The sequence below is a fragment of the Equus caballus genome, chromosome 8 (assembly GCF_041296265.1).
Source record: "Equus caballus isolate H_3958 breed thoroughbred chromosome 8, TB-T2T, whole genome shotgun sequence".
NCBI lineage: Eukaryota > Metazoa > Chordata > Mammalia > Perissodactyla > Equidae > Equus > Equus caballus.
In genome coordinates this window covers 15,928,145-15,940,931 of record NC_091691.1, presented here as the reverse complement: position 1 = coordinate 15,940,931, position 12,787 = coordinate 15,928,145, and the positions used below count along the sequence as shown (strand labels likewise).

General features: G+C 41.8%; 1 protein-coding gene across 2 annotated transcripts in view; it reads left to right on the top strand.

Annotated features, from left to right (window-relative positions):
* The first annotated feature begins 2,478 nt into the window (after positions 1-2,478).
* RNF10 (ring finger protein 10) overlaps positions 2,479-12,787 on the top strand; it is a 31,631-nt gene continuing 21,322 nt past the window's right edge. Inside the window, exons 1-2 of one of the 2 annotated variants that reach the window (XM_001914747.6) lie at positions 2,479-3,172; positions 11,881-12,077. In XM_001914747.6, the coding sequence (XP_001914782.5) occupies positions 3,016-3,172; positions 11,881-12,077 (354 nt within the window). In that variant the 5' untranslated portion in view covers positions 2,479-3,015. The remainder of the gene's footprint in view (positions 3,173-11,880; positions 12,078-12,787) is intronic. The other variant, XM_070220081.1, reaches the window with a different exon arrangement.

Sequence of the window (12,787 nt, the reverse complement as noted above, 5' to 3'; positions counted from 1 at the left end):
TACTCTAAAAAATAAACATAGGAAATACTGTTCTTTGGTCTTTCCATTTTGTGAACCTAGGAAGTTCATAAATGAGAAGGAAAACTCTGGTATCTATTTAGCAAGTCAAACCAATCACCACTCACTCTCCCTCTCCTGCTGTCACGAAGCTACATTTCTTGTTCCAACTGGCATAGCATGGGTGTTTTACTTCAACCCCAGATTTTCCTGTTCTTTTTTTTGTGGAAAGGGTAACGTAGACCATCTTGCACAAAAAAGGATGGAGGTGGTAAGTTTTGCTTGGATTTATGTGTGTTTCTGCTTTGATTCTCTTTAAATGTATGTTTTCCGTAAATATTTCACAAAGAGAAAGCGCCAAGGACCCTAAGAAACTATTTTGAAAATGAAAAATCTCTTCCTGGCTTAGTGTAGCCTGACAGATGGACACCTACCATTCTCTTTTGAAAGAACTGCAGTGGGATTTCTCTCTTTTATTTTTAACAGTGATAGAAGGAAGGAATGATTCATCCATGGAATCAGAGTCCTCATAGCTTTGTTAAAGGAAATAAAAGTTTATTAAGGAATCTTAGTATATCTTCGACATTTAGTTATGCATTAGAATGGACCTCAGGATTTGGGGCTATTCCTTCTAGACATCAAATTAAGTTTCCAGACCAGCATTGTGTAGCTATTTTCTCATTTCAATATGATTTGTGGGGGGAAAAAACTGGAAAAGGGGAGGTAAGATAAGGACTGGTAGAGGGCATTTTAAGGAAACTTAAAAATATGACTAGTATCGAATTTCCTTTATCCCAGTTAAAACTGTTAATTTCAGGGGCCGACCCGGTGGCGCAGCGGTTAAGTTTGCAGATTCCACTTCTCAGTGGCCCGGGGTTCACCAGTTTGGATCCCGGGTGCGGACGTGGCACCGCTTGGCACACCATGCTGTGGTAGGCGTCCCACGTATAAAGTAGAGGAAGATGGGCACGATGTTAGCTCAGGGCCAGGCTTCCTCAGCAAAAAAGAGGAGGACTGGCAGTAGTTAGCTCAGGACTAACTTCCTCAGAAAAAACCCTGTTAATTTCAAGAAATTGCTTGGCATATATACTTATTGTTTTGTATACATGTGATGATTAATAAGGAACCAAAAGGGACCCAATTAGGGGAATTCTAGGATTGTGTCTATTTATTTATTTGTTCATACATGACTGCTGAAATTCCATTCATCTTTCTATGCTCAGCTCAAGTGATACCACCTCTGGGAAGCCCTCCTGTACCTCTCGCAACTGTTTGTACTTCTCTCCTTGGAGCCTCTGCTCTGGTCAGCATTCTGTGTTAACTTTATTGTAGTCCATATCATGTTCTTTCATTGTACTTTCTTATTTGCTTAACTAACTTAGGAAACTATGAGTATATTAAAGGCCTTAATGTATTTTGACATTCCTTATGCTCAGCACAGTTCCTGGCATATAATAGGTTTCTAACCAGCTAAGGTTAGTCTGAGAAGAATTATTTGTTCATCTCTTTAACAGTATGTGTATGTGATCCTTCAAATCTCATACTGCTATGGTTAGAAGGAATCATTTATAATTTTCCAAGTACAGATGGATGTGATGTGATTTCTAAAATACATAGTAATTTTCTAAGTCTCAGAGTCCACACTTGTAAAATGGAGGAATGCTTATCTCATACGTAGTTGAGAACATCACTTATTAGCTATGTGATCGTAGGTAAATGATCTAAGCTTTTTGATGAGTTATGGTGAGGATTAAGTGTCATAATCTATATGAACTGTATAGCACAGTGCCTGTTAATAATAAGCATCCAATGATTATTATTATTAACAATGACTTATATTAAGAAATGACATTAACAATGAAATTAAGTATTGGATGAGGAAGTGCTATAGAGGGATATTAATGTAAGGTATTGTTATTGTCACTATTATTATTATTAGGAGATAGAATAAAGGCCATAAATAAACTGTTATTAATACTAGAATAAAGACCTATAACTTAAATGAATCAAAAAGAAATTCCACAGGTGCTGGCCAGTGGCATAGTGATTAATTTCTGGTGCTTGGCTTCTGGGCCTGGGGATTCACAGGTTGGTCCTGGGTGCAGACCTAGCATTACTCATCAAGCCATGCTGTGGCGGCATCCCACATAAAATAGAGGAAGATTGGCACAGATGTTAGTTTAGTAAAGAGGAAGATTGGCAACAAATGTTAGCTCAGCGGCAAGCTTCTTCAAGCAAAAAGAGGAAGATTGGCAACAGATGTTAGCTCAGGGACAATCCTCCTCACAAAAACAAAAAACAAACAAAAAGAAATTCCACAGATATTCCAATATTTGGATGCACTATTACTAGTTGTATATATTATTATTATACATATTATTAGTGAACTAAGATTAAAACCTGGACTACAAGTCCCATCATCCTGTATGTCCTCTCACATGTTGAGGAAAAAGAAAAAAAAAAAAATCACTGGACCCGGATGTAGGCAGAAAACCACATTTCCCAGGGTGCATCACTCCCACTTCTCCACATATATATATATTCCATCCGGGTTCTTCGAGATGCTGTTTGGCGACTCGTCGCCATTCCCGGAGCAGCTCGGCCTCGGCCTAGAGGCGAGTGTCCGTTGCTGTGTCGGAGACACCCGTCCCCGACACTAAGACAGCCAGCCCTCTCCCCTGCCCCGCGGCGGGAGAGCGTGTCCGGCCGGCCGGCGGGGCTCGCGCACCCTCTCTCGTCTCCCCTTCCCCCGCAGCCTCCGCCCCGCCAGGCCCGGCCCGGACCTCCGAGCCCCGGCCTCCTCCTCCTTTTCGGTCTCCGCCGCCGCCGGGCTCGACAGCCCCGCCTGCCGCTTCTCCTCCCAGTTTGAGAAGCCGAGGAAGGAAACAGGGAAAAATGTCGCCATGAAGGCCGAGAACCGCTGCCGCCGCCGACCCCCGCCGGCCCTGAACGCCATGAGCCTGGGTCCCCGCCGCGCCCGCTCCGCTCCGACCGCCGCCGCCGCCGAGGCCCCCGTTGATGCCGCAGAGCTCTCCCAACGCCGCCGCCACCGCCTCCGACATGGACAAGAACAGCGGCTCCAGCGGCTCCTCAGCCTCTTCGGGCAGCAGCAAAGGGCAACAGCCGCCCCGCTCCGCCTCGACGGGGCCGGCCGGCGAGTCTAAACCCAAGAGCGGTAAGGGCGGGCTCCCAGGGCGGAGGGCATGGAGGCGACTGCCTCTCCTGCTGGGGAGAGTCCTGGCGCTGGTGTTTGCTGGGTCCACTAGAGGCAAGCTCTGTTTTCTACTGTGGTTCCTTCCTTTCTCTCCCTGTCCGTGGCTCCAGTTGTTCACGTTTGACGCTTAGGGAGCACTGTGCCTCGTGGTTTACGTGCATCCTTGTATTAATCCTGGAAACAGCTCGGTGAAATAGGTGCTGTTCGTATCCCCATTTTGCGGGTGAGCAAACTGAGGTTCAGAAAAAAGGTAGGGTTTCCCAGCTCGTATGTGCCTCACAGCACGCCTTAAGACCTGCTGTATCTGACTCATCAGGCCACGCTCCTAAAACCACTAAGTTTTTCTACCCTTTAATGTTGAATTAGCACCGGATGCTGTTCAGATTTTAACAGAGAGTGGGGCCCAAGAAGTTTTCAAACTGAAATCTCGTTTAATAACCTGGCCCCAGATCCATCCCTCCGATGAAGAGGACTCGTCGTTGAAAGGCTTTGTTCCTTGTGGAGTAGTGGTTCAGAGCACAGGCTCTGAATTCAGTCATTTTAGGTTTGCCAGATCTTGAGTGGGTGCCTGAATTTCCTTACCTGGAAAGGGGGCGATAACGAGAATTAAATAAATTAACTTAGAAAACAAATGAACTAAGGGCTTAGGAGAGTACCTGACACCTGTTACGCACCAAGTACACATCATGCCTATTTCCCTGTGTAGGGCTAGAGTAGTATCCTTTTCCGGGGAAGATTTTGTCATTTTTGTCATCATGCCATATTAAATTATGACCATCATGATAATAACTGCTACCATTTATTGAGGGCTTACCCTGTCTGTGTACTGGGCTAGGTTTTACCTCTGTTATCAATACTCCAGTCCCTAACCTGGCCAGCAAGGTGGATTGTTCATCCAAAGAAGGAAAAAACTGAGAGGCCACGAGTTTAGGAGTTGGCAGAGCCTGGAGTTGAATGTTCTCCATTGTACTTCAAAGCCCTCATACTAATCTCTGCTCTTTTGTATTGTGGTTGAATTAGCAGTAATAGGAGAATGTTTTCAGTGGGAGTGGGGATGTGTGACAGAGAGGGGAACGTTTGGAGTCCCCAAATGTGGAGGTCCAGTTGTTTAAAAGTTAAGATTAAAAACTGTAAGGCTGACTTAAAAACAAAAAGGAAAAAACAACGGTAAGGCTGCCTTGGGTTCAGAGTTTACTTGCTGGATATAGCAAACTTGTTTACCTGGTGTGCCGAGGACTTCTAGAGATTGCTTGTGGAACTCGGGTGGAGACCAGTTGTCTCGATAATAAATGAACACTTTAAATATCTAAGGAGGGGTTAGTGTGGACTCTGAGGCCACGACTGGCAGTATTATGTAGACCTATTTTGGGGTTTGGCACTTGTGTAGCTTTCTCACAGATCCCTCTAGAGATAGAGGGTGGCCAGTCCTCCTGGCCAGTACTGGAACTGGCTTAGAGTGGTCTGAATATTTCTCAGGGTAGTTGATAAGTAACTTTACTTTTGCACTCTATTCGTAGATGTAACGTTAAAGATTTTGGTCTTCCAGCTCTCTGAGTTTTCAGCTAATTTTTCTGGGGCTCCTGTTGAAGCCACTGATGTATAATCACGAGTCAGATGCCATAAGTATCTTAAGTTTATTCTTTAGTGAGGCAGTAGGTGAAAGTTTGCAACAGCTCAAACAAAATAAAACAACAGTAAAACAGAGGCATTTAAAATATTTTACTCATGTTGTCCCTGACTTTGCATATGTTGATTGGTGGAACTAACTATGATTACTCAACAGGATGATAGAGAATTCTGTTGTAATTTGACCAAAGCTAATATTTGTCAGTGTCTATGTTTCAAAGAGACTTATATAGAATAAATATTGTTGGATTTCTTCTGACTAAAGTGATTTTTTTTTTGACAGTTAAATGGTATGAAATGCTCTTAAAACACTTGTTCACCTTCTTAATTGAAAGCTTCTGAGGAAGGAAATAAAAACGCATGTAAAAGACTTTTGGCTAGGTTTTATGAAATATACAAGTATGCCTTCTGGTAGCAATAATGTTTGTTGTTTTTTGAGGAAGACCAGCCCTCAGCTAACATCCGTGCCCATCTTCCTTGGCTTTATATGTGGGACAGCTGCCACAACATGGGTTCACAAGCCGTGCGTGGGTCCACACCCGGGATCTGAACCAGCGAACCCTGGCCACCAAAGTGGAACGTGTGAACCTCACCGCTGGGCCACTGGGCCAGCCCGGCCCTGGTAGCATTAGTTTTTGTTTAATATGTTTGTTAGAAAGCTTGACCATGTTTGTCATTGCCACTGCCTACTTTTCTGGCTACCTCTTGTGTATTCCCTTACCAAAAAGGAAGGATAGGTTTGTAACTAAATACAGAGTTTTTCATCAACCATAATCCACTGCATTTAGGAACAAATTCAAAGGTGTAGTGGTAGAGATTAAAAATGGTTTTGCAAACTCTGGTTATTGGCTAATTTTTAAGATTGAACTGGAGGGTAGCGTATGCTGCCTAAAGAACATTATAGCTAGGACCGGTGCTGCCGTAACAGCTATCATTCAGGACCTCTCACACAGTGACTTCTAGATGGTCGCTCTAACAAAAGGATAGACTTACATTCAGCATAATTCCTTAAAAAAGGTTTCTGTAGTATTTCAGAAGCTGACTCCACACTTGATGTACTTGGTTCTGCTTTGATTTGTTGAAAGGGCTTCTTGCATTTCAGAGTACTGAATTGAAGGAGGAACAGGAAGGGTAAGGTGAAAAGACGGAACTTGCCTTTCTTTTGTCAAAGTGACAAGAACAAGAGTTTTTCAATTTTTAAATATTTAATTACCTTTTCTTCTCTCCTTTCCCTTCCTCACGTAAAAAACAAACAAAAAAACCCCTCTGGTTTCTCTTCTCTAAACTCCCTGTACCATAAATGGTCATTTGCTTCCTAGCTGCGTGATTAACATTCTTGAGTCTTTGTTCCTGTGGCTGGCTTAAATTTGCCCTTCATGCACACAGGAATTAGGTAAATTTGGCTACAGGGATTTCTTGATCTTTCTGGCCAGAGCGGCATACCACGGTTTCTTTGCCTTGGCTAATTGCTTCAAACATTCACATAACATTCCTTTTCTTGGATATGTTCCTGCAGCTTTGTTCCAGAAGGGCTAAGATGCAGTTCTAAGAACATTCGACAGTAAATATCCTGGTGATATAGCCCAGGAGAGAGAGGTGGGTTAGGATTTGGAGAAAGTTGTTTAGAAAGAGCAAAGAAAATAAAAAGAGGCAAGAGAGGGGCTAGGCAGTTTATGGGCAAGCGGTGGACCCTGGCCTGGAACCAGGCTCTTGCCCCGTCCCCCTGGGCAGGGGATGGTACTGCTCTGGAGGTCAAGGGAAGGTCAGGTATTATGCAGCAGTTATTTTGAGGTTGGTGATATGAAGCACTATCCTAGCACTCTTCCTCTTGTTCCGGTACCAGAAGCCAGGTTACTAGTGGTAATTGCCTTGAAGAATGCGTCTGAGCTGTAAATGGACCTGGAGGTTTTGATGGCTTTGGAAATTGAGGTGACTTGAAGCCTTCAATAAAAACTGCTTAGAGAAGAATTTTGGGGCCTCTTGGCTGGAGTCCTTGGTTTATATGGCTGTCTTGGAAGTCTAGTGGGTGCTCTTGACAGGAATGATTTAGATTAATTAATAATAGGCTTTCACATAATACCAGAAACCATGTACCAACCACTGTGGTAGGCATTTTACAGAAGTTTTCTCTTAATCTCCATGGCCCTGTGAGGAGGGAGAGGAGAGGATTAGCCCTATTTTACAGACAAGAAAACTGAGGCTTAGAAGGGTTAGGGTGATTTGTCCAGTGAATTCTTAAGTCCTAGGCAATATTTATAAATATAGTTGGTATAAATTCACTTAGCAAGCAGGTAACTGGCACGTGCATCATTCCTGATACCACCTCTCTCCCCCTTTCATTCAGAATTACTAATTTCAGCTGGATTCAATTTGTTGTCAGTTGGTTCTGTAGTAAGGCCATATGTCACCCTTCCGGAGGTGCTTATCAACCACTCTGGACGATGGGTAAGCAACTTGTTTGTGATTACAGCATGAATCAGCAGCAGAAGCTTCTTGGCTGGTATTCTGACCTCTAGGGCTGTGCCACCTGTTAGAGAACTAGAGTTAGAAATGTTGATGATGCCAAAGTATTTCACTCTGGAAAAAAATTATGGCCTTTAATTTGGTAATAGGGTGAAGAGACTGAGATATGCTTGCTGTTATTTGATGGAGACCTTTCTGTTAGAGAAATGTGGAACAACTCAGACTCTGGGTTTAATTTTCAGATCTCTTACTTGTTAACTCTGGGGTCCTGAGTTCTGGATTTGAGCCATTTAATTAATGGTCTTGTCCATTTCGGAATGTGTCTTGACAGTGGCTCCTGGCAGTTGTTCTCAGCTGTGGCTGTGTATCAGAATCTCCTGAGGACCTTTTGTTTTTTTTAATATTTTATTTATTTATTATTTTTCCTTTTTCTCCCCAAAGCCCCTCAGTACATAGTTGTGTATTTTAGTTGTGGGTCCTTCTAGTTTTGGTGTGTGGGCATGGCCTGATGAGCGGTGCCATGTTCGTGCCCAGGATCCGAACTGGCAAAGCCCTGGGCCGCCGAAGCGGAACTCGTGAACTTAACCACTCAGCCACAGGGCCAGCCCCCCTGAGGACCTGTTTTAAAAGTAGGAATGTGTGGGGCCCTTCTGTAGGGATTCTTTCTGATTCTTTAGGCCTAGGTTGGGCCCTTGGGCCCTGGGCATTCATGGTTTTAAAAATCTCTGCATGTGATTCTCTTGTGCAGCTGGGATTGAGAACCACTGCTCTGAAACTTAAAACTTTCAGCAGAGTATGTTTCTCCCAGGAACTGAACTTGACTTTTTGTCTGTTTTCCAAAATCTAAAGTAGGTGATCTCACTTATCTCCTATCAGAGAAAGGAGGACAGATTCTACCCCTGAGTTATTCATGTGTATATCCTAAAGTTGTCTATTAAACATCTCAAAAACAGTACTCTAAATTTTATCTCTGGGTCCCAGGCCTGACTGTACCTTCAATCTTTAGGTGCTTGTTGCCTGGGTCTAGAGATAAGAGCCAACCTCTCACTTTAGATGTCTGACATTATACCCTTGGGTAAGTGGAAGACAAGGTGAGGCCGTTGATTTTGGTAACTAAAATCATGAATCCCTGTGTGGTCAGCTGTTGTAATGTGCTTTAGAAATGAGCAGTTCACTGTCCATCAGAGGGCAGTTCTGTAAGCATTATGAAACCATTTCCTTGCCAGTGTGGTAATAAGTGAAGAAATGGAAACAGCCCTCTTGCTGAGTACCAGCTTACTTTCTTGAGCCCTCAAAGTGTAGAATCTGGCTTTATCTAAATCTGTGCAAATCATTAGGTGCTTGTCTTGAAAGCAACAGTTAGGGTCAAATGCAGGATCATCTGAAACAGTGTTGGGTAATGAGTTTTGGGGAATATGGGTTTTCTGTATATGCCTGTCCTCTTCATAAGACCTGACTTGTTCTCATGTAAAGTTAGCTAGGGTTCTGTATCCTTCTGAATTTTCTGTTTATTTGAAATCTTACTATAAACTATTTATGGGTTGAGGGTAAGGCAGAATTTGCGTGAGATCTGAAGCTTCACTTTCTAATTGTTGCTGCTGATGCCATGTTTGACAGTAACTGTTGCTAACTGAAGTAGTAGGTACAAGTCTATTTCTTAAATTCTAACTTCAGATTAAACTCTGGTCACTTTCCCTAAGTGGGATTTAAAGGTAACTGCTAGGAGTGAACCTAGCCTGGTGGTGTTTGTGACCTTCGGTTCTCTGTTTACATTCCCATCATCTCACATGACTATTAGCTTGACTCTCAGGCTGCAGTTTGGTCAGGTTTGGAGAGGATGGCAGCACTCATTTATCCCATGTTGTTGACAAACTGCATGTGAAGTGACTGCTTTCAAAATTTGGACTCTGGTTTATCAGCTCACGTTTCCTTTTCTCTGGAGATATGCTTCACCTTGGATTTATTTAGTCTTCTGTAAAATAAGCTGACCATCTTGTCTAGAAGTAACTTCTTCTAGGTACTTACAGCTTTAAAAATTAGCCAAATAATAAGTATACTGAACAGTAATTTTGTATACTTAAGTCAGAATCTTAGAGGGTGAGGCCTGAGCACAGGAATCCCTTAGAAGCTCATCTGAGTGATTCCTATGAACTGGCAGGATTGAGAACCACTATATTAGGTAAAAGTCAATAGCTCCATTTCCCAAAATTAACTGTCATTAACAGCCTGCTGTGTTGCCTTTCCAGACATGTTTTTATTAATTATATATATATATTTTTTTTTTAATTAATTTTTTTTGAGGAAGATTAGCCCTGAGCTAACTACTGCCAATCCTCCTCTTTTTGCTGAGGAAGACGGGCCCTGAGCTAACATCTGTGCCCATCTTCCTCTACTTCATACGTGGGACGCCTACCACAGCATGGCTTTTGCCAAGCCGTGCCATGTCCTCACCCGGGATCCAAATCGGCGAACCCCAGGCGACCAAGAAGCAGAATGTGCGAACTTAACCGCTGTGCCACAGGGCTGGCCCCAAAGTTATGCATTTTTAAAATAAGCAAAGTTAGACTGTATTTGGGGGGGAAAACTTTGTAGTTTCTGAGGCTCATGCTGGAATCCTCTTGACTTTGTAAAACATGCCCCCCCTTAAAGTTTGAGTGTGATCCTAATGGATTTTTTCCTTAAAAATTCCCCAACTTCCATTCTCTCTAAATTTTTGCTTGTAAAGCCATTAAACTAGTGTGAAGATTTAATTTGATCAGATTTCCCTGTTGAAATAAGACAAAATGGAGTGAGTGAAGGGACAAGAAAGGTAAATTAGTCTTTTTTTGCTCAAGGCCTAATTTGGGGACCTCTTTCACCTTTAGTTAGTTGTGTATGGTTCTCAGGTTTTATTTTGCCTTTTTTTTTTAAGCTGGTAAACTTTGGCACATGTTAAGTGTGTCTGGTCAGGGTTCTTTGTTCAATTTGGGACAGAATAATCTATGCAGTTCAGCTCCCCAGTAGAAAAAATGGGGCAAAGAATACAAACAAGCTCTTTGCACAAAATACAAATGGTCAACAGACTGGGAAAGTGTTTGTTGCTAGTCATCAGAGAAATTCAAATTTAAAGCAAGAAATTATTCTGAGCCTTCAATTTAAGAAAATTTATCCAACTCAGTATTATCAAGAAGGTAGTAAACTAGATGTTTTCTCTTATAGTGTTGTTAGAATACAAACAAATTGGTGTAATGGTTCTAGAGAGCAACTTGAGGATGTGTAAAAGGCTTTAATGATCATACTTGATCTGCTAATTTAATTCCACTTTGAGAATTCTGCATAATCATACACGTAGGCCCCTGGGTAAAGAGGCTCCCAGTACTATTATATTAAATCAGCAAAAAATTAGAAGCCACCTAAATGTACAGCAATAGAGGATTGGTTATATTATGCTGTAAGCGTGTGGTATGCAACAGTGCAGCCATTAATCATGCTTTTGAAGACTAGGGTGCATGAAAAAGCTCATGGAGTAATAGATAGAAGACAGTAAATCTTGTATGCCTCATTTTGTGGAAGACCTGTGGCAAGTGTATAAAATAGAGAGTAAAAGGAGATTAAACGCCGTTTATAGGTTCATATTCTTTAGGTCCTGGCAAACTTAGGTTATTCTTCTGGATTTCAAAATTGAACATATGTTCTTATAATTGGAGGAAAAAAGCAAGAAATATTTTTTAAAAGGGTATAACTCATGCTAATCTAATATGCTCTTAGAGCTCAACTTCTTTTGTTTTGTCAGTTTTTAGTAGCTTCTCAGTTGGAGCTTGAGAACATACATAAATATTGTTTTTTTGTTTTTATGTCTCTTGAACGTATCTGGTAGGGCCTGGGTCAAGCCGTTGCAGTGTAATAATTTAATGCTGTAATAATTTAAGGAGAATAATTTAAGGAGAATAGTATCTTCTGTCCTGCCTCCAGATAAAATGCTTTTCCCTGATACAGTCGTGCGCCACATAATGACGTGTCAGTCAACGACAGACTGCATATTCAGTGATGGTCCCATAAGAGAGTACCACATAGCCTAGGTGTATGGTAGGCTATACCACACTAGGTTTAGGATATACCGCACTAGGTAGGCTATACCACACTGGGCTAGGTTTGTGTAATATACTCTATGGTATTTGCACAGTGATGAAATTGCCTAATGACACGTTTCTCAGAACATATCCCTGTTATTAAGCAAAGCATGACTGTATAGATAAGCTGTTCCCTTTCGTATCACTTCGTCTGAATGGACTTTTACAAGACCAGTGGTTAAGCTGTGTAAAAAAGAGACATTAAGAACTGAGAATCTATGTTGTTTGATCTATGTTGTATTCATCTTGAGAGAAGGACCCTTTAGGCTTAAAAAAAAATCAAAACAAAACCCACCTACTAGGTGATGTCTTGCCCGAAGCACTAATGCTCTGGCCCAAACCCAGATTTCTTGGAGGCCAGGGAAGGGCCCATTACCCTTGTTTAAACACAATTTTTTTGGGAGGTGGAGAGCAATTGGCCAAGACTATGTGTCATTTCTTAACTGATTCTTTTGCATTTCTTGCTTTCAGATGGAAAGAACTCAAATGGATCCAAGCGTTATAATCGCAAACGTGAACCTTCCTACCCCAAAAATGAAAATTTCAGCAACCAGTTCCGTCGCTCCAATTCACAGAAAAGCAAAACTTTTAACAAGATGCCTCCTCAAAGGGGCGGCGGCAGCAGCAAACTCTTTAGCTCTTCTTTTAATGGTGGAAGACGAGATGAGGTATGGAAGTTTAGAATGTTCTTTCTAGAACATAAGCATGAGGTCTGCTTTCTGCCCCTCCCCTGTCTGTCAGTAGTTGGGGAGGGAGGGAACAAGAGGTGGAAGAGTAAACAACCAAAGCAGTCTCAAGTAGTTGAGAATTAACTAGGTTTGGAACTTTGCCTCCTTGCTTCCCTTGAAGGTTATGAAAATTTCCTTGGAGGAGGAAGACATCATAATCATGGATTGTGAGAAATTACAGTAAATTTGGGGTACCTTAATTTGCAGAGTGGTTTTATTATCATTCTTGAATTATAGGTACCCTTTGGAATATTTAGGTAATAAGATGACATTAATTAATTAATCACGTTTGCTCTGTAGTATCTAGCAAAATGTAAAATACTATATCCTTAGTCATAGGCACTCTGATTTTAGTAGTCTTAGATATCTTCTGCAAGTGCATAAAGACTTGTACAAAGGAGTCTACTGCAGCATTGTTTGTAGGTGCAAAATTTAGGAAACGACCTGAATGCCATCAACAAAGGACTAGTTAAATAAATTATCCTGCTGTTTTAATGTTCCATACTATGTAACCATTATAGAATAAGACAGATTTATTGAATGCACTCATGGAAGAATTCATTCATTCACCAGAAATTTACTCCTCACCTACTGTGCACCAGGTACCATAGGAGTTTGGGATACAGCATTGAGTGGAACATTGTTCTTCA